The following is a 24,580-nucleotide window of genomic DNA, read 5'->3' on the forward strand; positions in this document are numbered from 1 at the left end:
TTTTTTTAACTTCCTCTTTCCTAACTGTGTGTTGCACAATTGCAACAAAGCAATTTCCCTGCATGGATCAATAAAGTTTTTCTTCTCTTAGAGAAAAACGGGTTCCATGCCTCAAATTAAAACTGATCTAAACAGTGTTTTTACACAAACAATTGGAATGTTATGATTCCTGCTCCTGTTTTTACTGTAGACAAACCACTGACGTCTTCGTGGCTTCACTTCAGCAGAAAGTCCATAAATTAAATAATTACTTGAAAAGTCAGTGGACATCCAGATGACTGAGTGGTGTAGGACCCAGTGCGACTGCAGCCCTGGTCTGGGTCCAGCTTTAGGACCATTTGCCACTTTTTCCTGGGCCACATCAAGCCGTGTTTCTGGTCTCCCTCTTGCAAATAAAAAGTGTCTACAGTGTTTTGTATGTGTAGGCTATGTTAGACATCCATACACTACAGCTGGAACTTGTGTGACAGAGGGTTGTGTGTGGGCAGAAGGCTGTTTGTTGTGTCGAAGTCTGTTTCCCCTCACCTTAACCTGAACCTACCCTTATCCTGACCCAAACACTGTTTTTGTGGGGCAGTGAGGGCAAACCTTTTTTTGTGGAGTCTCAGTCAGAACCATCAGTTCTTGTAGTATTGTGACCACTAGCTACTGTAACTCAGAAGCTCCTCGATTTACAAGGCGTATAAAATGAAGTAAAAGCCACCTGAGTTTGGGGTACATAATGTTACAGTGTGTGTCATAACACAAAATGACTAATGATTCATTATTTTAATCAATGAAAGGAAACATAACCGCAGTAGTAACTAAGAAGTAGCTCAGCAGTAAGAGGGGGGGAGCCCCCTCTCCTTTACAACAACACCAATTCTCCCACAGAAGCTGTGTGGTTGTTTTGCTCCCTGAAGGTCACACCACTCTTATCTGAGCACCAACTCTTCCGGCCCTTTGTAACTATTTGCACTGCAGCCGGATAAAAATTCTCTATTGTCAAACTCTGTCCAACTCCCGACTGATGTATCGCAGCCTGTGCTGTTATTTTGCTGTCTCATTGCCAGGGCTTCCTGCCATTGTGACCACACCACAGGACCATCCAGAATCCGTTAATGTGCGTAATAACAAATGAAAAGTGACGTTGCCGTTCATCGTGAATGTGTTGCTGCTCCGTGAAAAATGCCCCCCAAAGGCGTCTCATTGCTTTCAGAATTGATGCGAAAGCCCCACGTCTTTCTGGGATTTATGTTGTTAAAAACATGTGAGACATGTGATCTGCAGTGGTGTGTATAGCTGCAGAGAAAGGTGCCCCCCATCGGCACATCTTTCATGGCTCCAGTACTTCTGCTCTTACATAACTGCATGTTTGTGCTGGTGCGTAGCATGTTCAGCGTCTCTGCACCGCAGAAGACTCAGGCATGTGCTTTGCATTGCACCACCTCACAGTGAGTGCTCATCCCCCACTCAGTCCTGCAGCTCCACTCCTCTCCTTCCTCCCAGTCCCACCCACCACCCACACACCAGAGGTGCTTGGTGTGCTTCCTCCACCCTCCTTCCACCCCCCCCCCCCACACACACACACAGGATTATGTAACAATCTCTAGCTAGTGCCGAGCCCACCGCCCTGCATGGCTAGCTGAGTCAAGATGCTGACTTAGCAGCTCTGCAGGCCAAAGCAAAAAGCATTCACCTCAGTGGACTGTACCAACTGTCGGGGAGGTGGGGTTAATGAAGGTGATCTGTTGTTGCGGTATATTAACTAACTAACTAATCTTATAGACACATTAATGTATGCCTGGCTGCTAGGTGCTGTCTGTCCCCCACAGTCAGGCTGCAGCAACACAGGACAGACGATGCTGCTGTTATCAGGACTGACTCATGAGGGTTTGGGAGGGGCAGATACTGTAAACTGGCCATTTGATAATGAATTAGTGAATCTTTGAAATTAAATTAAATTAGGAATTACTGAACAATGAATATTATACTTAAAAAAAACTCTTCAGGCTGTGCTTTATTTTTTTTTTTTCATTTAATTTGTATGGATATACAGTTGTATGCTAAGTAAAATTATTGGCTAACAATCCAGGAAGAATCATGGCCACCAATCTTCAGTATTAATAAATTGTATGGTTTCCTTAGTCTGACAGTAATACCTATATGTAACAAATTCAGGTATTTCAGGATTTAAGTATTGATAATTATGGGATATTTAGCTGATACTTTTCTCATGAGAGATAATATTACATTGCTGCTTTTCAGTTCTGGATTGTTTCCTGTTCACACTTACTTATTACAAATAAATCAAGAGGAGTCAAGTTAGATGGACTGACAGGTAACTCATTGGGCTTCATGCCAGAACATTTTTGTTATTCTTAAGTTCCTGAGAAGGTGCATGTTCGTGAGAGAAGATTATTCACAAACAATGTTACCAAAGGAAAAAAAAAAGAAGCGGCGTTTTAAGTTCTGCTGAAATCAGCAGGTAAAAGCAGAACAAGTTCGGCCATGTCAGAAAGAAAACCCAAAACAAATAGAAGCGTTGTACAGATATGAAGTGGAAATATTTTCACTTGAAGTTAGATGTCAAGAAAAAAAAACAACTCTAAAGTCATTTATATTAAGCCATAATTCTTAAAGGCAAACCGGTGGTTTCTTCCCATAGCTCACCAGGAGATAAATGATAGAACCAAGATTGTGAATGACAGCAAACCTGTGAACCGCTCATTGAACAACTTTTTGAACTGGAACACAGAGGAGATAAACACTGTGTGGTTGTCACTTCGTAATAAGGAACTGATGAAAGACAAAACATACCTCTGTTATTAAGTCATTTTCCCTTTTTTGATGTGGTAACAGAAAAAATTGCACTGCAGTTTTTTGGTGTTGTTTTTCAGTCGTTTGAGCCATACCGAACTGGTTAGAAGTTAAAACATGCAAAGTCATACTTGAAATGAAAACTTTCTATTAGGGGTTCATTATCTCAACACTTAAGCTGGACGTGTGGTTGCTGATGAAGCCCTGCTGGCTGGGTGACCTTTTTGGTTTTAGAACAGCCTGTTTATCAAGTTGCCCATTCCATTCTATAAGAGTTCTGCCTCTGGCTCCTGAACTGGCCTAGTTTTTGAGCGAAAAAATGTAGACGGTTTTTTGTCAAAGAGGACCGTGTCCCTGAGGATTGGTGTTTTGTGGTCCACAGTGGGATGGAGAGTGTTTATTTTCCCTCCGCTCCTGATCCATTTCTGAAACCAACCAACTGGAACTGATTAATTTCACTGGATGATTTCAAGAGGAAGACTGGATTTGGGGACATGAAGCACAATTTGGGGCATGTTTATGAATAACACTAGTGCATATCTTAAATACAAATGTATTTCTTTGCAGCAACAGTGATATTTTACCATGTTTTTATGTGACTGTCCTCCATTTTATCTGGTTCCTCTCGTCCAGTTCCACCTATATATCTGTTTTTCATGTTGCATGCTCCTTTTGCATTTTTAGACACTCACTCAGGTCTTTTACAGAACACTCCAGAGGTAACAATGAATATGTTCAGGTCTGATTTATTAATTCAGTTAGGCCTTTTTTAGAATTTGAAAGAACTGGTGAGCCTGAACTCATTGGGGCCTTTTAAGAGACGCTCTCCTTTGTGTTTTCCCGATCGTTGCACGTCTTGTTGTGGGCATGAATAATAGACCTCATTATTAGTGCTTGTTTCTATAGCAACACTACATGTTTGCCAGGCAGATCTGAGTCGGCCCGAGCCGGAGGGTTCGCATTCACACAGACACCCGGGGAGAGTTGACAGGCTTGTTTGACTACAAGCAGATAACTGCATCCCACTGCATGAGAGGGTGACTGTAAACTTAAAAAAAAAAAAAAAACATGGGGCCTTGTGACAGTGTCCCTCTGATTAAATGTGCAGCTGCGTGTCTGTTTCGTTATCACTGGGCAATTTGATGATCGCCGCTGTACAGATAACCCAAAATGAAGTGGAGGAAGTGAAATTGGTGGTTGATATGAGTTTAAAAACACATCAGAGTGCGTGTCCATGTTGTCCTCTCAACCAGACTCCATTCTGTAGCTCATTTCTTTCCAAAAACCTGTATTCTTAAAGGGAACTAATCAATATTTTTTAATTGTAACCATGGATCTGTGGGCCCTGTTTCAACTGCCCTACCTGCTGTTTTGGTTCATGTAGCAGCACAAGTGAGGTGGATTATAAATTAGAGGTTGTGGCGATTAATAAATTCACTCTTATCAGCTCTGAAACAGCTGTGCCGGTCACAGTGATGCGTGACAACAACAGCTCAACAAATGGGAAGAGGCTTCTCCAGGAAATGCTGTTGTTCTATGAGTGGTTCTCTGTGTGATCTGACCACACAGCCCCTCAGATCAGAACATTTTAAGCCTTGTTTTAACGATTCTATAAATATTACAAAGGATGCGCAAAGCGAATTTCAAGGTCAGGAAATTACCAAACTGTTGGAGCGCTGCATGCGCTGGCTGTTGTGCCGTAGTGAACATAGGGCCCAATTAGTAATGTGAAAGGTGTCACACGTAATAGTGAACCCACTGAAAATGATCATCCACCTCCTAACTCCAAAATTAGTGACCAGCTCTTGAACATAGTGAAACATTTTAAAAGGTTAAACAACCTGATATTTCCCTCAGGGTGGGGAAAGGGTGGAAAGCAAATTAGACCAAAAAAACCAAAGTAAATATTGGACTTACATTTCCAATAGAATGGTAATGTTGCTTTGTGTCTGCTGGGTGTGTAGGCAAATGTTTGCTAACTATGTTAGCAAACATTTGTTTTGAAGTGGCCTAAAACTGATTAATGCAGCTTTAATTAGTGTTATTATATTACCATGGATCAAATGACTGTATGCAGAGTGAAAGGGCTCACATGTAATTCAGTCCAAAGACATGCTAACCCTCCCTCTCACCCATTATGGGCCTGGATTGGCTCAGCCCCCCCATGACCCTTTAGAGGATAAGCGGTATAGAAAATGGATGGATGTATAAAGAGGGCAGTTTGGATTTCAACTTGCCAGATGAGCAGAAATAAGTCATGGTGAAAGTCGCTTTACAACAGTGCTGCAGCTTTATACTTTTTGATAACCACCTTAAACAGAACAGACATTGCAGGATTGTATTTTTTTTCTGAGCCTTTTCACATGCCACCGTCTCCCTTTGATTTAGGTCAGTGGGCTTTGACATTCCCCACCCAAAAGCAGACGAACACGGCCAGGTGTTTGAGTGTGTTTGACCGCATTCCTGCGTGGTGTTATCTGAGGATTCCTTGAGAGTTTTTAAATGCAGTCTCGCAAAAATGGCTGACTGACACGGTCACATGTTTGTGTGGTTCACTTTTCAAAAAGTGGACAGCCAGCACAGGCCACTGAATACATTTTACGCCCTTGTTATTTTGGAAAATAAAATGAAAGTGAGCGTATTTCTCTTGTCTTTCTCCTCCAGAAACCAGCTAACATCTTGGTGATGGGAGAAGGTCCTGAACGAGGAAGAGTTAAAATCGGTAAGGAGGGTTAACCAAAAAAAAAAAAATTTTTTTTTTTAATCTGTAAAATGCTTGACTCATTCTGATTTGTAGATTATACAAGTTGCAGATCCTACTATTATCATGACAGTGGATCAATGAGGCTGTCGACTGTTTGAATGTCTGATAGCAGCAGCGCTTAACCTTATCTCTGAGAGGTCGACAGGGAGCTCAGATCAGTGCTGTTGCATAAGCCAGCTGGCCAGAGGACTGTTGAAGGGTAACACTGCAGAGCCAAGCTCTATTTTTAAACTTTGTGCACCTAGTAATAGTACTAGGTTTTTGTGCAACTACACCCTTTACAACTGGTGCTCATGAGTATTTCTCTGAGTGACTCTTACAGCACAGACTCTTACAGCTGAAGATATTTAACTCATCAAACTGCACTCCATTAAGTAACAACAGTTTGGGTTCTGTTATCGTGGGGAGGGAGGGAGGGAGGGGAACATTTCCAAAAACCATGGCCAGTATTTATTTTGGACTTCACTTTTACTTCTTCCGTCAAATGTAGGTTTGGTATCAGAAGTGGGGATGGACATAACAACAAAATAAACTACTTAAGAAAGAACAATTAAAATGGTTATGAAGTTAGAATGCTAACCAATTAAAGTTAGCATGCTAACCAGCTACGGTTAGCGTGCTGATTTAAGCTAGGATGGTGACTTGTTTCCAGTTTAGCTGTGGTTTTTGTACCGTTTTAAATGATTCAGCGCTGAAAGAGCGACAATGTCTTTGTTTGCTAACTACATCTGTCTTCTCTTCCCACCTCCTATTAGCTGACATGGGTTTCGCCAGGCTCTTCAACTCTCCCCTCAAGCCCCTGGCGGACCTTGACCCCGTGGTGGTGACTTTCTGGTACAGGGCCCCTGAGCTTCTGCTGGGGGCCCGGCATTACACCAAAGCTATTGGTGAGTACAGGGTCACAGGTGCAGACAAAGCAATCCTATGTGTGTGTGTGTGTGTGTGTGTGTGTGAAAAACAGTCATAAACTTACAGCTCTACACAGGACTTTGATCCCTGAATGTTTGCTCGACTGAAGCAGGTATGTGTAGCTTTGTTTTGATTGACATTTTTGTTTCCAGACCTCGCAGCAGAATACTAGCTGTCACGTTAGCAGCATAATCAGTCTTTTAGCGTGTCCCTCCAGGGTTTCTCAGTGTGAATAGGGAGGCACATCACTGGCTTGCAAGGTCTATATTTATCATTCCTGGAACATGAGACAACACTGTCAGCCTGTCGTCACATTGGTTCATGCTCTTAGCACCTATTGTGTGTCAGGCCTCCACTGTGTTTGCGATTCTCATTTGCTTTCTAGAATTAAATGAGGAGATTGATACCTTTCTCATACCTTACCAGTGGCCAGTTAGCTTAGCTTAGCTTAGCTCAGAGAGAAGAAATGGGGGGGACAACAGCTACCCTGCCTCTGTCTGAAGTGCATGGCATGATGGGACAGAGTGATGTCAGTCAGTCTTCTGATCTAACTCTGCTCCAGAAAGCAATAAAGTATATTTCCCAAAATGTCAGTCTTTAAATATTTCTGAACCATCACTAGTCAAGTTAATTAGCATTTAATCCAATTCCAGTTTATCATTTTATTCCAAATAGTCTCCGCCAAATTAACTCCCAGAAGGTTTTTTTTTTTTTCACTTTGCTTTGCAGCAGAAACCAGGGGAGGAAATGTTGAAATTAACTCACTTGTTGCAATAGGAGGATGAAAGATGACTGTATATTTAAGATCAGCAATCATTCTTGTGTGAAGCAGTGAAAAAGGTTTAACATAAAATCCAGTGGCCTTAAAAATCAGCTGTCGTTAAATCCAGGAAGACTAATGTGCTGTAGCTAATGTGCCCAAAGAACACTCAGACTACATGGTGTGTGTGTCTGTGTGTCTGTGTGTGTACGTGCATCAGATATTTGGGCAATCGGCTGCATCTTTGCGGAGCTGCTAACATCGGAGCCCATCTTTCACTGTCGCCAAGAAGACATCAAGACCAGTAACCCCTTCCACCACGACCAGCTGGACCGGATATTCAGCGTCATGGGTTTCCCTGCAGGTCTGCACAAAAATGCAACTGCATCTGCACACAGACACGGCCATTTAATAGAAAAAAACAAAACAGCTTCTTATGCTAATGCATAAGGCCTGTGCAGATATACAACTGTAAAGGAGCACAAAATAATTATATAGTAATTTTAGTATTTTTTAATTTTACATTTTTTTATATAGTATTTTTATATATGTTTGTAATATGGTTGGATGTCACACCGGTGTGATTTCATTTTGTGCTCACAAGCTCTAAAAAAAAAAAAGTCAAGTGACTCATAACCAAATATATACAGAGCGTTTACTTTAAGATACCCTGTGGAGCTTCTTGGTAACAAAGTTATATTTACATTGTTATTTAATTTGTGTACATAAACACACATCCTTAAGGCCTAACAAACACGTTCTGTACATTTCAGTCCTTCTAAAATATTTGCTCGTAAAAAATATTTGCTGATTATTTGCAACATTTTGAAACCTACATTATTTACATACACATACAGAGTTCTTCTTCCCTGCCTTTGATGGGGCATCGCTATGTTTCCACCTGCGGAACAGTGGAGTAGTGTGTAACAATATGCAGGAGTGTGTTTCACATCACCTCAAAAACAAACTGTGAAGGACAAAAACTCTCATTATCAAAAATCAGCAAAGTGTTTTGTTTCTACTAACGATACTGTTAGTATATAATAAAGTGGATCACCAAAGAAGTAAACAGAAGTCTTGTTCAAGACTGTAGCTGCTTGTGATCACTGCACAAATGCAGTCAGAGCTGAGTGACTAGGTTCTTTATGGTGTGATTATCAGTTTAAGATTCAGGAAAACCACCATCTGATCAACTGCCAATAAGTACCTGTAAATCAGCCACAGTGTCTGAACACAAAGTTTCATGCGGTAACTGAAGATCTTACTTTCACTACTACTTCACTACTACTGTTGCTGCATTTTCTAACTCCTAGCAGTTGAAGAGGACCGTGGTTTCGACAGAATACTGTAGATGTCGTCTTGTAACAGGAGACAAACCAACTTTTGAGTGTTCACGGACATGAAATCAGAGAAAGCAGGTTTTAAACCAACACACTGACATGAAACAGTGATCCATATAGAAGGTATTCACACCCCTTCACTTTTCACACGTTCTGTTGTAGACTGAATCGCAAATGGATCAAATTTTTGCTCACCAATCCACACTCAGTAATCCATAATGACACAGAACTTTTTTCAGATTTATTAAAAATAATCACAAGCTGTACAAGATAAAACATACTGAGTTTAAATATGGATGGATGGACTCACACATTAAAAGCTTATTTAAGAAAAGCAATTACAAGTGTAACTGTGGATACTTCAGTAGAGTCGTTTGAAATCTTCAGTTTCAAAGTTTTCTGTTGTTCATTTATAGGGAGCAAAGTACCTGAAACCGGTTTGAACATGTGGTACAGCTAATTTCCTGTGACCTGACATTGACCAGAGAGCAGAACTAATGAGGCAGATAGATAACACACTCAAGACGCTTTAAGGTGGAGGGGGAGATTTGTTTCTATACAAAAAGCCAATTTGGAACATCCAAGGAACTCTATGGTCCTCTGTGAGAAAACTGTAACGAGGCATAGATCACAGCAAGGGTGTAAAACTGTTTCTAAAGCTTCCAGAAGAAGTGGCTTTACTGGGCAAGAAGGGCCTTGGTCATGACCAAGAACCCAGTAGTTAGTTTAAAGCTGCTTTCACACATGTACTGCAGCCATCAGCTTATCTAGACATTAACCAGAGGAGCTGTACATGTGAACGCAAATGTCCAAATCAGTTGCACCACACATTATGTGGACTTTGTCCTGCCAGCTCCCTAGTACAAAGTCCACATAATGTCCGATTGAGCTGATGTGCGAATAGAGCAGGTCATTGTCCGGAGAATTCATGGCAAGCGAGTGGGTGTGTCGATGACCTCTTGTTGTTGATGACAAGCTTCAGAAGTCCTCTGCAGAGGTGGGAGAACCTGCCAGGAGGACAGAAGCCATCTCAGCAGCTTTCCATCAATCAGGCTTTTATGGTAGAGAGGATTTACGGAACCCGCTGTCAGGGTAGTCGTATGACAGCCAAACTTAGAGGACTCTGAGAGCATGAGGAAAAAAGATTCTCTGCTCTGATGAGACAAAAACCCAAGCTTTTTGGCAGAACTCCAAACACTATGTCAGGCAAACAGCAGGCACTGCTCATCACCTGGCTAATACCATCCCTATGGTGAAGCATGGTGGAGGCAGCATCATTTGCTATTGGGGGGGCTCCTTAGTAGCAGGGACAGGGAGACTGGATGACTGAGGGAAGGGAAGGGTCTGAATACTTTCTGAAACCACTGTAAATGTACTAAATGAAAGTGTTGTATTTGTTAAACCATAAGCTTGAATTGTGTGCCTTTGCATTCCGCAGATAAGGACTGGGAAGACATTAGGAAGATGCCGGAGTACCCCACTCTGCAGAAGGACTTCAGGAGGACAACGTGAGGAGACACTGTGATGATCTGACCATCATCACAAGCTCATAGACCAACAAACACATTATGAAATACAGTCAGACTGCTTTTTTTTTTTTTTTTTTTTTTTAAGTGTGTCGTGTTTTCTCACCTAACAGGTATGCAAACAGCAGCTTAATCAAATACATGGAGAAGCATAAAGTCAAACCAGACAGCAAAGTTTTCCTGTTGGTAGGTACACACACACACACACACAAAATAAACACCCACAGCATAAGGAAAAAGTATCTGCATAGATCTGAAAAATCTGTAGATGCTCAAACCAACGGTGAATGTTGTTTGGTTCTAATGCACATGACTAGAACTTTGCATATTGTGTTTCACTGCATCATGACTAACACCCTAACTCACTCACTAAGTATGCGAGTTATGTGTCATAGTTTACTGAGTAAACATGTAGAAACCTTGTAAACAGAGCACCGCATTGTCTGATAGTTACATGTGTAGACCATATGCAGTAAAATGACAAATGGGGAATAACAAGGATGAGTTAAACGGAGTATCTTTATGAGAAGTGCCCATTTAGATATTGTGTGCTGATGTATTTTGTCCAGATGATTGACTGGATTGGTTAAGTTTTGCAGGTCAAACCCTTACATCATTCCCATTTATGCACAGTTACCTGGTGCAACATTAACTCTTAAGTTACCAACATATTGGTTGGAATAACACTGATGTTTTGTAAAAAGATTTAAAACAAATCAAGAAATTTCCTAAGGAGAAATGTCTAAATTGTCCAGACAATGAACTGTATGTCCTCTACATTTCGAGGATGTTAATGTTATCAATTTCCTCCTTCCATATGTCCAGGAAGATGCTGTAATCAATATTTTTATATTAATTAAGGACTCGGTGATTATGTTTATTTGAAAAAATGTGACTCTGCAGTGTTTTAGCATCTTTTAGCGTATTGTTTTGGTTTTCTTAATCGCAAAAGTGCTCTCATCAGTACCTTACCTGTCCAGCAGACCAAAACAGAGGTAAAATGAGGGAGAATAGTGGACTTACATTCCTCAGGTGAACAAAAACACAAAAACTGTTTGCTAATAGGTTTTTCATACTATCTTTATCAGTAAAAAAAACAATCTGGTTTAAATAAATTCATCACATTTAAAATTCAGTGTCAAATCTTTTGCAGTCACTGTCTGAGCTCTCTGACCCACAGACATCTGCAGACACTTTGTGGTCTAAATTTGAGGGAATTAAATATAAGGAGGGCTATGAGCCTTACACTCTCAGTTATTCTTCCAATTCTAACTGAACTTGTACTGGAGTTATAATGTCCTGATCCTGATCTTTGCCTGACTCTCTTGTAACACTGAGTGTGTGTTGTTCTCTCTGTCTTCAGCTCCAGAAACTCCTCACCATGGACCCCACCAAAAGAATCACATCAGAGCAGGCACTGCAGGACCCGTACTTCCTGGAGGACCCACTACCAACCACTGAGTGAGCCTTAGTCAGCTATTACAAGAGACTTTTTTTTTTTTTGTCTTGGTTCAGCAAAAGAAAAAAACAGGCCCACTGTGATTTACTCCTTAAGTATCAGGATTCTTTTTTTAAACATTTCAAGCAGCCATCCTGTTTTTCCTGTGTTTTAGGGTCAGGAATGTGTGTTGGTTAGTACAATGGAAGCAGAGTTTTTTTATGGTATGTTAACACAGAGACGTTTTAACCACTGATTTGTGTCTTATCGCCTTTAGTGTGTTTGCCGGGTGTCAGATACCGTACCCGAAACGCGAGTTTCTCAACGAAGACGAGCCGGAGGAGAAAACAGAGAAGGTAAATATCCAGATTCAATGTCACAGCGTGAAAAAGGATTTTCGTCCAGTGTCTCACACTGGGGCATAAATTCACAATTCCTCAAAGACACGTTCAAGCTTTGCAAGGTTTTGTCTCAGCTCACTACTCATTCTTCTTTTTCTTCCTCTTCCTCTTTATCATCCAAAGCACTTTGTGTTGCGTTGTGATTGTGCATGAAAAGGTCTTTACAAATAGAGTCTGATTGATCTGTACTTACGCAGTTACATCCATTTATATAAAAGCTACAAGCTAGATTGTGACACTTCTGCATCAGAAGCAACCAACGCCAGAGTGAGGCTGGAGACCTGTCATGGCGAACTCACATTAGCTATTCATAGAGATTAATGACAGGGGAAGAAAAACACAAGCTGGACAAACATGAGCAGCTGATCCAAGCCTCACACAGGGCAGCGGTCTGACCACCTTTCCAGGTAAAGGAACCAGGGTTTAGCTGTTTTTGGACTCTGTCACATGCTGTGATATGTGATTTAAATTAGCCACATGTCATAACAGAGCAATTTGATCTATGGGCCGCAGGAGCTAGGATGCATGAACATTCTTTGGTTAGCTTTGCCTGCGTTTACTAAGCAGAGAATTGAACATTAGAGGGGGGAGAGAAAGTGAATCACATGCAGAGGTTCACCCCTCGGCCATCAGGATTCCCTAAATATACATTTCAATGAAAAACTAATTTCCTTGACACCATCATCATCACCATCAACACTTTAGAATACAGAGTTCAAGTTAGGTCTAAATATTATATAGAAATAATGTCGTTAACAATCAATGAAGGAAAAATCCGTTTTTAATATTATTTATTATGGAAAACTGTCACCACCATAGTTTGCTGAAAAGTGAAATTACATTTGTTCCTCCAGCTCTGTGCTTTTGTGTTTTGAATGCTTTGGTTTGTGCTTTGCATTTTCAGCAGTGTAGGACGAACATTTTACAGTGTTTAGGTGGTTGCTTGATCAGCTCGGTGCGTCACATGTGTCTGGACAGTTTTACGTTCCACTCAATAAAAGAACGGGTTTTTTGTTGCACTGCGAAAAAATTGTTACAGGGAAGGGTGGTTCTTAGAAATCTGCAGAACATTAGAATCCACGGTCTCTTCTCTGTCCTTTCAGCTATTTTTACAGTGTAATAAATCACTGCAGGATTCAGCTGTGACTTTGCCAGAGGCAGGGACACACTGTACACACAGAAACAAAGCGCAGCAGAAGGCTGACCTCTGTATGTTCGGGCCGATCGCGTCTCATCGTTGCACCACGAGAGTGGCGTGCTGGAAAACAGCTCCCTAGCATTTATCAGAGCTAGTAGAGTTTAGCTGCATGGTTTTAAAAAAAGCAGATCCCCTGTTGTGCAATCTGAGGGGAAAGCGAGCGCGAGGGGCTGACGTAGCTTCTGAGAATCCCCCTGCTCCTGCATCACATTAGCAGCTGCTGTCTTGAAAGCACCACTTGATCCTAGCACGTTGCTTCACACCAGAGGAGTAACGAACTGCGCTCGATGTGCTTAGGGAGGGGGGAGGGGGGAGGAGGAAAAATGACATAGCACAAGTTCCACATAGAGCTGAAATAATAAGGCAACCATAGATCCAGATTCTGCATCGCAGGAGGCAGAAGTACCTGCGGGAAGCGACAGGAGGAGAGAGAGAAAGCACGAGAGAGAGAAGAAGCCAAGTTCGTAAAAGCATTAACGGGATATGAGAGCACAGAGAGAGAGAGAGAGAGGAGGAGGAGAGAGGAGCTCGGTGCATCATGGGAAGTCCCCTGGCAGTCTAGCTCAACATAAGACTCACTCATTACACGCTCAAGTGAAAGTTGCATCAGATACTGAAATATTAAGCACTTTCACCCATTGTCTCCTTTTCTCATTGTGTTAAAAATGTTTTTTTTTCTCCAGCCTTTTTTGAAAGAAATCTGTTATTCATTCTCAGCCTCACTTCATCCGGTCAGCTGTTCCAAAATTTGGCCCCCCACACACTGAGAGGATTTGGATCCAGAACAACTATATCTGTGGGTCTGTGGCTCAGGAGATAGATCTCATCTAACTAATCCAGAGGTGTCCAAACTGTTCCACGGAGGGCCGGTGTGGCTGCAGGTTTTTGTTCCAACCAAGCAGCAGCACACCAGACTTGACTCATTTAATCAACTGATCTCAGTCTTCAGACAGTTGATTGGTCAAACTGTGTGCTCTTCATTGGTTGGAACAAAAACCTGCAGCCACACAGTCCTTTGTTTGGACACCTCTGAACTAATCAGAGGGTCGGTGGTTCCCCAGCTGCTCCAGTCTGCATGTTGAAGTGTCCTTGGGCAAGATACTGAAACCCAAATTGCCCCCATTTTGCCCTTCAGTGTGTGACTGTGTGTGTGAAGGGGTGAATGTGACTTATAGTGTTAAAGTGCTTTGAGTGATTGATAAGAAATACCATATAGTCAATGGGGAGTTGTCTTACAAACAAACAAAAAAAAAATGTATGTTTACATTCAGTATTACTCAGGAAACACACTTTGTGTGTCCTCAAATGTTTGTCCTTCCTCAGAAAACATTTGCAAAACAAATTTTAAAAGTATTTGCAGTATACCTTAGTTTGCATGTCTTACTTGTACTTGTTCACTCATAATCCTCCTCATGTACGTCCAAGTAACCACAATTTCACGCACACTCATTTATATTTCTAGTCAGATTATCTCTCCCCCACTTTCTGCAGCCTTAATCGCTTTCCGTTGGTGGACCTGTGTTTCTTTCTGCAGAACCAGACTCAGCAGCACCAGCAGACGACCGGCCAGACTCAGGCCCAGAACCAGCAGCAGACCACAGCCCAACAGGCACCCTCCCAGCAGAGCTCCGCCCAGACAAACGGTACCGCCGGAGCCACGGGGGCCACCGCCGGCGGGGGTTTACAACACGGCCAGGACCAGGGGCCACCCAACAAGAAACCTCGGATCGGGCCCTCCGGGGCCTCCTCAGGCACAGGGGTGTTACAGTCAGAGTATCAGGTCAGTGGGATTTTTTTATTTTTTTTTCACACCGGTGGCTTCAAGAGGAAGGAAGTGGTTGGCTGGTGATACCCATATATACTGTGAGACAGTAGAGATTAGACAGTAGACCTGGAGTTGAACAGCATCTGAAAACCTCCTCATACATTAGTGGATTTCAAAGCCTCCCCCCAGTGTCCAGACCTGAATCCAGTAGAACACCTTTGGGATGTGGTAGAACAGGAGATCGGCAGCTGGAATGAGCAGCAGACACACTCATCCACTCACACACTTAGACAACAACAGCCTGTTGGCTAGCTGATAAGGACCGTACATTCCACACGGTCCTTGACAGCTAATCACAGAGGTGCCTGCGAGCGTTTGTTTCCTACCCTGGTGTTTTGTTTTTTATCTTTGGCTCGGGTTTTAATCACCAGACCTGAAGAGAGGGAGATTTCAGAGTGGAGGAGAGTGTGATGAAATAAGGGCAGGGACAGGGAGAGCATGTGTCAGTGCACTGCACAGAGCTGGGTGACTTCTTCGATCTCTCCGGCCTGGTCTGAGTGTGCTCAGTCAGCGAGGTCACATGGGGCGATGCTGTCAGACATACATGCCAGTACTGTACATCACATAGGGAGACATACTCTGAAGCACTGAGAGGTGCTGATTCAACATTACTGTCATTTTGGAGGCTGCTTTTCTGAATTGTACAGGTGCCATACAGACAGATGTTTCTATTATTTTATCCACCCCATTTTGTATCAGTGAGACATCCTTCAAAATAATCACACAGTTGAGTCAACACTTCTGTAAAATTATAAAATAAAAACAAATCAAAATAAAAGCATTGTGGAGGTAGGCTTTCTCTCTGGGCTGCTGTATCAGTTGCATTAGCTTTAGCGAGGTGTTCCTAATAAACTGACAACTCAGGGAATATATCGGGGGCCGAGGCTGCGTGTGGGACAGCTGGGAGCTGTCAGGCCTCAGCAGATGTATAAATAAACCGATGGAGTGTCCTGACATACCAGGAGGGTGGATAGCTGTCTGACTGTGGTGCCGTCACTGTCAGCGTCCTACTTTTCCCTTCATTGATCCCACAACCCCCCCCACCCAACCCCCACAGGCTGGTCCACCACGCACCTCTCAGCTGAGTTGTTATGTCTCTGAGCTGATGTGCCCAGTCCTGCCTGGATCTGTTTAGCTTGACTGTCCCTACAGGTGATGACACTTTTCTGTTGATGAAAGTGTTATCCTTTAAATGAGTCCATAAAATCTGGGGACAGGAGAAGACTGAGACAGATTTAAAAAATCCAGATTTTTAGTACCTAGAATGGGTCATGCTCCAAAACCCTGGAACCTACAGTTCCCATAATGCAACTGTTTTTTTTTTTGTCACATCTTTTACAATCCAAGCTGCTCACACACAGTCAGGAGAATTCTGCTGCATCAAGCCGCTCACTGTCTTCTCTCCACTCGTCTTTCTTCTCTCAGCACTCCGGCTCCCGCCTTGGTTACCAAAGCAACGTCCAAGGTTCCACCCAGCCCCAGAGCACCATGGGATACTCATCATCATCCCAGCAGAGCTCCCAGTACACCCACCAGACACACCGTTACTGAGGGCTCCCGGTCACTCCTGAACCAGCAGAGGAGTTGTCAGCCTCCTCCTCCTCCTCCTTCTTCTTCAGACAACCCTCAGCAACCTCCGCTGATGTCACCGGATGCCCTCAGGCTCCCGCATCCTGCTCGGACCTCCCCTCCTCCACCCACCACGCCCCACCCCCCATCACCCCCCACCCCTATGTGCATTGCATCATTCCAAGTCAACCAATCCCTCATCTTTGACCTCTTAGCTGACAGCCTTCATCAGCACTGGAACATGAAGGCAAACAAACATAGGAACCAAAAAAAAAAAAAAAAAAGAAAGAAAAAAAAGACAGAGAATCTAACCAGAAGTTCTGCCTCATCAGGCTGGTGAACCATTTTTAAAAGAACTGAAAATAATGTAAGATAGATGTGAAGGCGTCTCTCACACAAACACACACACACACAGAGACTGAGAACCATGGCACTTACAAACACAATGTTCCTCACGAGGAAGAATTGCAGCTGTGTCCATATATGTACATTATATAGCACCTTTTTTTTATTTGATTGTTCTTTTTTTCTCGCTTTTTTTGCTAGTTTTCCAGTTTACCTTGATAGTTGATGTCATTGTAAATATTGTTACATATGGAAGCTATCAGATGAAATGAAACACAGGAGGAAAAGCAGCCTTTGCTGTCATTGCTAGTGTACTATTACCTTGGATAATCAAAAGAAAGCTTTGAGCTAACCCTGAAAAAAACAACACAGTCAGTGTTTCTACACAGAGAAAAAAAAAATCAGCTCTTTAGCTGATACAGTTGCAGGGAAATAAATGCGCAATTTAACTTAATCCTCTTATTATAGGGTTTCTGTATTTAGACCAGTCTTTGTCCAGATTTGGATTTTGGAAAATAAGAAAAGCGGCCGTCGTCCTTTTACAGCTCCAGATTCTGTATATTCCGATTCACTCCGCTTACCTTTGGAGATACGAATCGTTTGACGGGCCGAGCTTTTTCTTCCTCTGACCACGGCAGCATGTTCAGGAGGCTTTAAGACATCCTCCCGTTCGTGGCCTGGCAGCTCCAAGGCGTTTTTCTTAATCGGGAGCTGCTGACGGACGCTATGCTCTGACACCCATCTCATCGTGGATCCTCAAGACTTTCAAGGTTTCTGAACACAGATGTGCACATAAAACGTACAGGGCAGCTAACAGTACCCCACACCGCCCCCCTCATATGCTTCTTGAGACTGTTACTGCCTGATGTCAGATTGTTGTTGTTTTGTTTTTTTTTATTAAGGTTTTATTGTTATCATTGTTGCCCTGTGAGTGAGTATGTGTGAGTGTGTGTGTGTGTGTGTGTGTATATACAGTATGTTTTTTATGCATGTTGTTTATCCTTTTACTTACTAGAACTGCACTGACCGCTGAACCAATCTGCAAAGAGCTGGAACAAATGTTGGGTGAGTTTTGTCGCCCGGATCACCCGTCCTCTCCCACCTCTCCCACTCTTGCCGAGCACTGAGCAGAACTTCGATGAGGGGCACATTCAAAGCCAGTGGGTGCGTTTCTTTTAATACACACCTGTGTAAGTGATGTAAATGATCACTGCCTCTACTGCAAAGTATTCTTTTCTATTTAGTGCTTTTAAAAATAATTTTTATATAAAGTAAAAACACCTAAATGTTATCTGAATTTGAATTAATGAGTCAAACTATTAGAAAACCTTTTGAAATAGTCAGTGGTGGAATGTAACTAAGTGCATTGTAAGGAGCTTATTCAGTGTCTTGCTGAGAATTAGGTGAGACGATTGATACCTCTCTCCTACCTGTATCCTAAGGATGATGCTACCACCAGCAGCCAGCTAGCTTAGCTTAGCATAAAGACAGATAACAGCTAGCCTGGCTCTGTCTGAAGGTGTCAAGATCCACCTACGGGTATCTCTGAAGCTCACTGATTTACATCTATATCTTGTTTATTTAATCTGTACAGAAACCTAAGTGTAAAAAAGACAATTTGCAGTTTCTTCTTATTTCTTTCAACTTATTTCTTGGCCAGGACTAGTTGCCAGGCAACCAGCAGCGACTCCAGAAAGCTACTTGTCCACAGCCAAGAAATAGTCTGACACGTGATCTGTAAAATGCCTTATTGGGCCAAAAGGGGAAAAAAAAAAGCAAATAATTTTGACATTCCCAAAATGTCAAAATTTTCCTTTAAGTACTTTGTACTTCTACTCCACTACATTTCAAAATAAAATAACCATACTTTTTACACCACTACATTTAGTTAAGAGCCTCAGATACAGAACATATGGTATGAACACCTTCTAAATGATCATGCTTTGTTCATTTGTGCATTTGTCATTATAGTCTCTAACTGAAACCTAACCCCTTAGTTTTTCTCAAAATGTGATAAATAATAAAAAATAATAAAATAAAATAATAAAAATCATCAGAGCAGTAAATCTATATTTTCATGGCCAATTCATTTGTTTATAGTATTTTCTAAAATCAAATTTCATCTGTTGCCAAAATTGTATTTTGTAAGAGTAAATGCTACTTTTTAATACACCAATAATAATCACCTTGTAGTGTAATCTATATATATAACACTTTGAAATGGGCCACTCTACAGTGCTTTTATTTTTAATTAAGTAAATTTATCTGATCTCGGAAGAGACTTCAGTTAGAGCAGATCTTCACTGTTATCCAGGTTTGCTTTCTGCTTCTCTTCCTTTCATTTGCCCAAAGCGTGCTCCATCCTCACTGGTCCTACTTGGTCACATGACCGCTCATCCTGCAGGTTGTATTAAAGAACGCACCCAGTGACTCCATTGTAACTGTAACTGCAACTGTGTTTTGCTCCAGTACAGACGTGGACAGGGCAGGCTTTTTGGGGGGAGGGGGCAGTGTTTGTCAGTGGGATGAGGAAACACTGACATCTTGTGGCTGAAATGAGAACTGGACCTCTGTCCTTTGTTAAACTGTACAAGTAGATACAACTGTTTCTGCGAGAGTTAAAGTAATTTTCATCAGAAAATGCAAGACATGCTGTTTTGGTGTAAAACTGATATTACTCTTATGTCTAGTCATGTTTCACAACTGCTTAAAGCAGCCACCTCTTTTGCTGTCAGTAAGACAATAATGATTCTTATTTGCATCTCACCACTAAAACGTTTCTCCTGAAGGCTTTTTGTTTCATGCACAGATGCTAAGATGAGTCTGTGGCCTCAGATTCGGTTCTAAAAATGAGACTCTTTCTGCAAAATGTGTGTCAGTCTTGCAGCAGCAGAGGTGGATTTATATCAGTCGATGTTATGGGTCAGGGGTCACTTCTATCCAAACCGCATTTCCGTAAAACGGCAGACGTAATGTTTTTGGATTCCGCTTTTTAAAGCAAAAACAAAATCATGGAAGTGGAGGAATTTGTAACAAATGCAGATGAGTTTAGCAGGATTTATGTCAAATCCTGACTTTTCTCTTGAAAACCTGAAGAGATTTCAAAATACCATATGTGGAAAAACTGACATTGTTTTTTGAAAAAAAAGTGAAAAATTGAAAATGATTAATGATCAGCCTTCTAGAGAGCTGGCGTCGCCTCCAAACTAGCTTCTGATCCACTAGCTTCTGTAACTCAATGCAGTCACCCAGTGAGTATTTTATTTTTCACTGGTCTTTCGAAAAGTGTGTTCCTGGGTTCCTGGCTATTAGAAGGTGAAATCTTTACAATCTTAGTTAAACTTACCAGGAAAATTTACCAGCGTAGATACTTACAACATCATGACTTGGTTTGTTTCTGTCCATAACAACCAAAAATACTCTGTTCTGATGTCATTTTGCCAGCTGGCTAAAAGACCTGTTCACATAAGCTAGGATTATTTCACATAAGCTTCACTTTGGCTCTCTATAAAGTTGATAAAGTTAGCAAACAAGTCCGTATCTGACGCACCTGAACATGAGTCCAATATTCAGTCTTCTTTTAGCTCCCGTTTGGTCTCCACCAAGTCCTGAGAAAAATGTCTGGTTTTTTAGCTGCCAAATATTTTATTACTAGCTAGTTGCTTGTTTTCTGTTCGGTGCTAGGCAGCTAGCTTACAGTCAGTTGTTAGGGTTTTTTTTTCCATCAAAAACATTTGCAGTATGTCAAAAACCAGGCTGGAAGCCCAAAAGAGTGAGCTAAAAGAGGCTAAACTGCCCATACCTGGGTGATAATTCATGGTTTCTTCACCTTAAGCAACACCTTTTAGTCATTTGAACCATTGTCGATCTAACAATATTTATTAGCGCAGCTTTAAAGACAAACTTCAGGTAAGGAATTCCCACCTGAAATGTACATGTAAAGCATTTCGGAAGTGAGCTCCTCATCATACTGCTTCAGTGGTTTGCTTCACCATTCCCACTCTTCTGCTTTCCGACAGTCCGGAAGACAGATCCGGGGGTGGGGGGACGCAGCTTGTCCGGTTCTATTTGACGAGGGATCAAAACCAGCAGCTATTCGAAGGTTTCCTCCTCCCTTTAGTGTGCGTGTATTTGAAGTCAAACTGAGCAGCGACGAGGACACGTTTAGACACTTTGTTGTAAAATTTCTCTCTCCACACAAGCGAGGTGTCACTAGTATTATTATTATTATTGTTATTATTATTGAGCACGAGGCTCTTTTGGACAATTTACTGTCAAACAACTTCTATGCAAAAGAAAAAAAAAAAAAAAAATCCCAGTCTAAAGCTTTCACCTGTGCTTAGGTTTTGCAGTTGACAGGTTTTATTATATATTTTGATGGGTTATGTGTATTCATTCCTTGTGTAATATTGAGTACAGTAGTCCTAGACAGCACTCACTTATGTCCTTTTTTTCCACAGCATTTTAAAATGTACTCTAAATGAACTATTGTAAAGAAAGACACATATATATGGATAGTAAACAATCATATTTATTATTTCCATACATCTATGTATAATACTCATTTTTTACAAACTTTCCTCTGCCTTAACTATAGTAGCTATAGAAGGGGACCTCTGTCATACAAACCAGGCCTCACTAGACCGTATTTCTTTGTTTGTTTTAGAGTCATTTCATCTCTATATGCTCACATGAAAGCATGTCTAGTTACTGAATGTGCTAATGCCACCTCAATGGACAGTCGAATGAAGGTGACACTGTTGTTTGGGATCACTCACGGGCTTCTTCGCCCGGTTTGTTTGAATCATTGTCATGCAGATATTCCACCACATGGTGTCACTGTTTTTTTTTTTTTGTTTGTTTGTTTGTTTGTTTTTTACAGGAATGATAATCGACATTTTTTATTTGTGTGGACGGTGCCTTTTGTAGTCGTTTGTCTTCTTTTTTTTTCGTGAGCGTGTTTGTATTTTTCACGCCTCACCTGCTTTCTGGGTCCTTGTTTTTCCTTATTACTATGTAGCATATTGTTATTTACACAATGTGGAAGCTAGCAGCTATATATATATATATATATATATATATATATATATATATGTATATATGATTTCACTTCATTGTGTCACACCTCTAGAGACTGCAAACAATCCTGATGGAGGATTATCTTTATCTCTGTTTTCTCTTCTGATCGTTCTCGTCCTCTATAAGTATGTTTTGAAATGCTGTACATAAAAACACATTTTACGATTTTTTCATTGAGATATTGATACAAGAATTGTCTTTTAATGCACTGTTGTTGCGCAAATATTTAGTGATAAAAATGTAAAAAAAACATATTTAATGTTTTTTTTTTTGTTTTTTTTTAGATGTCTGGCTTTAGACATTAAAGTTCTGGCAGTGCTATGAAAGTCATACAGCAGATGATGATGCTCCTCAGTGTGTGTAGATATGGACAGACACACTTTAGTACACGCCTAAATGAAATCTAGTGCACCTCTCGGCCGCTAACTCCTCTCGCATTTCCTCCCTTTTTGATAGTATTGCATGTGCCTGTCTTTTTTTCCAATAGAGAACAAAAGCACTTATCGTCACCCTCTCACCGGTTTGTACAGACAGACTGACGCTCCATCTGCAAAGCTTTGGCGCCGCGATGCCTTCACTGACTGTCATATCACTCGAATAAGCAAGCACTTGATTGGCCACCGGCCACGAAAACGTGGTTACAGTAACCTTCTGTCCCATCAGAGCATCTTTTAATAAACAGTTGTGTAAGAAATTTTAATAAATTCTTCTCAGAAAGAAAGAAAAAATTGCAACTGTTATTTAATTAAACATTTTTTTAAAAATTGATCTTCATGCACTTAGTTCCCCAAAAGCTCTCAATGAGCAGCATCAGCAGGATGCTTTGCAGGTTGGGGTGTCTGTCCACTCTCCCACATTCTCTCTGTATTATGTGTGCAATTATATGTGTGTGTGTGTGAGTGAGAGTGTGTGTGTGTGTGTGTGCACATGAGTTTGAAATATACATATGGCCTAAATGTATTGTCTTTTCATAGCATTTATAGATAAGGCAGCAATAGCTCAACAAAGGAAAAACAAAAAAAAAGAAAAAGAAAACGTTTATTTAGCTGCTTTTAGCAAACTTGTCCAAATTTCACTGTACAAATGACTGTTAAATGAGAAAAAAATCATGTATATTTATTTTATATCCTCTATTATAATAAAAATCTCTTTTTGTCTCAATCACATTCATTTATACAGTCGTCGTTGGGAGTGATGCAGCTCTGTGTTGCTGTCCCCTGTTCGCCACTTGATGTCACCCAAGGGTGACACTTTATTCTCTCGAGTCCTACACGGTTGGACTACAGCACTGTCCTCTGAAGAGACAGACCAGGATGACCAGGACCATAATGTAGAATTCACATACTGCAGCTCACAGTCAACAACACACACACACCAACAGGAATGTATATTATTGTATTGAACAGGTGTGTTACCTTAGGCTGTAATGACTCACTGGTGGCCCAGTAGTAACTAATACATGTGTAGCCAAACTTTGTTCAAACCAGCAGAACTTTATTTGAATTCTATTGGAGCTCTTAAAGTTTACTAAATACATCAGGATACATTTATCTGAAATGTGTATGAAATTCTACACATACAATATCAATAATATGCTGTTTATGATACTGTTACAGTGTGGACTAAAAAGTTTTCCAACCTTAAAGACCACGACTGAAAATATAACTCTGGTTTAATGGCTTTGACTTTTTATTTGTCCAGGTTCTGTCTTCACCCCAGTGCAAAGTGAGGTGGGTTTTATTTATGTCTGTCACAACACTTTAATGTACTTTAATGCACATCTTCTGCACCTTATCCAGAACAATATGGACATCGCTGTCAAAGCAGTGAGTAAATATCACTGATAGCTTTCACAAGACCTGGGTAAAACTAAAGCTGTCTGCATTTATACAAACACACACACATTCACACACCAGTGGGCACACCAGGGGCAATTTAGGATTCAGGATCTTCCCCAAGGACACTTTGACATGTGGACTGGAGGAGCCGGGAACTGAATCACTGACCCTCTGATTAGTGGATGACTCTCTGTACCTCCTGAACCACAGGCTGCATGCAGGGACAAGTGAGAAAAGTCCATGGCATAGACAGACTACTGCCCAGTGACACAGTTCTGACAGATACTGGTTTTAATCATGGCTTGAAAAACAAATTCGACAGACTTTAAAGTTGCTGGAGAAAGGTGAACATTTTGTTGTCTTTGGTTCTTTGGATGCTAAATGAGATTCAAGTTCTAAAACATGGAAACCCTTGTAAAGAACCGGACTTGTAGAGAGTTAATGTCCCCATGTCTCCTGCTTCTGACCCTGCTTTCGTTACAAGGGGAGACACTTCTATTCACCTATCAAGACATTCCACAAGACACGTCAACTAAGAGCTGCTCTGAGTTCTCTTTACGGGGCCGTGGTGTGACAAGTGAAACCAGCGCAGGCAAGCTGAGACTTGGCACCGACCTCGTGAGCTCTGGCAGAAGACAGCAGATGGAAGGGCCCTGCCTCGTAGTGTCACTGCTACCACTCGAAGGAGATTTATGACTGGGAGTGAGAGCACAGCAGAACGTACGAATGTATGCGATTCCATTTCCTGCTCTGTCTCCAGGTGTTGCTGCTCAGGAACCACCCCACGCA

General features: G+C 41.5%; 1 protein-coding gene across 2 annotated transcripts in view; it reads left to right on the forward strand.

The window, feature by feature from the left end:
- cdk19 (cyclin-dependent kinase 19) overlaps positions 1-21,217 on the forward strand; it is a 45,214-nt gene extending 23,997 nt beyond the window's left edge. Inside the window, exons 5-14 of one of the 2 annotated variants that reach the window (XR_005896454.1) lie at positions 5,464-5,521; positions 6,319-6,450; positions 7,453-7,596; positions 10,011-10,080; positions 10,212-10,284; positions 11,462-11,559; positions 11,814-11,892; positions 14,670-14,915; positions 16,386-17,644; positions 17,890-21,217. Coding sequence is in view for 1 of the 2 variants with exons in the window: in XM_041064253.1 (XP_040920187.1) it covers positions 5,464-5,521; positions 6,319-6,450; positions 7,453-7,596; positions 10,011-10,080; positions 10,212-10,284; positions 11,462-11,559; positions 11,814-11,892; positions 14,670-14,915; positions 16,386-16,511 (1,026 nt within the window). In the remaining variant the exon portion in view is untranslated. Of the gene's footprint in view, positions 1-5,463; positions 5,522-6,318; positions 6,451-7,452; positions 7,597-10,010; positions 10,081-10,211; positions 10,285-11,461; positions 11,560-11,813; positions 11,893-14,669; positions 14,916-16,385 lie in introns of both variants that reach the window. The other variant, XM_041064253.1, reaches the window with a different exon arrangement.
- Positions 21,218-24,580: the final 3,363 nt, after the last annotated feature.

The sequence above is a fragment of the Toxotes jaculatrix genome, chromosome 19 (assembly GCF_017976425.1).
Source record: "Toxotes jaculatrix isolate fToxJac2 chromosome 19, fToxJac2.pri, whole genome shotgun sequence".
NCBI lineage: Eukaryota > Metazoa > Chordata > Actinopteri > Toxotidae > Toxotes > Toxotes jaculatrix.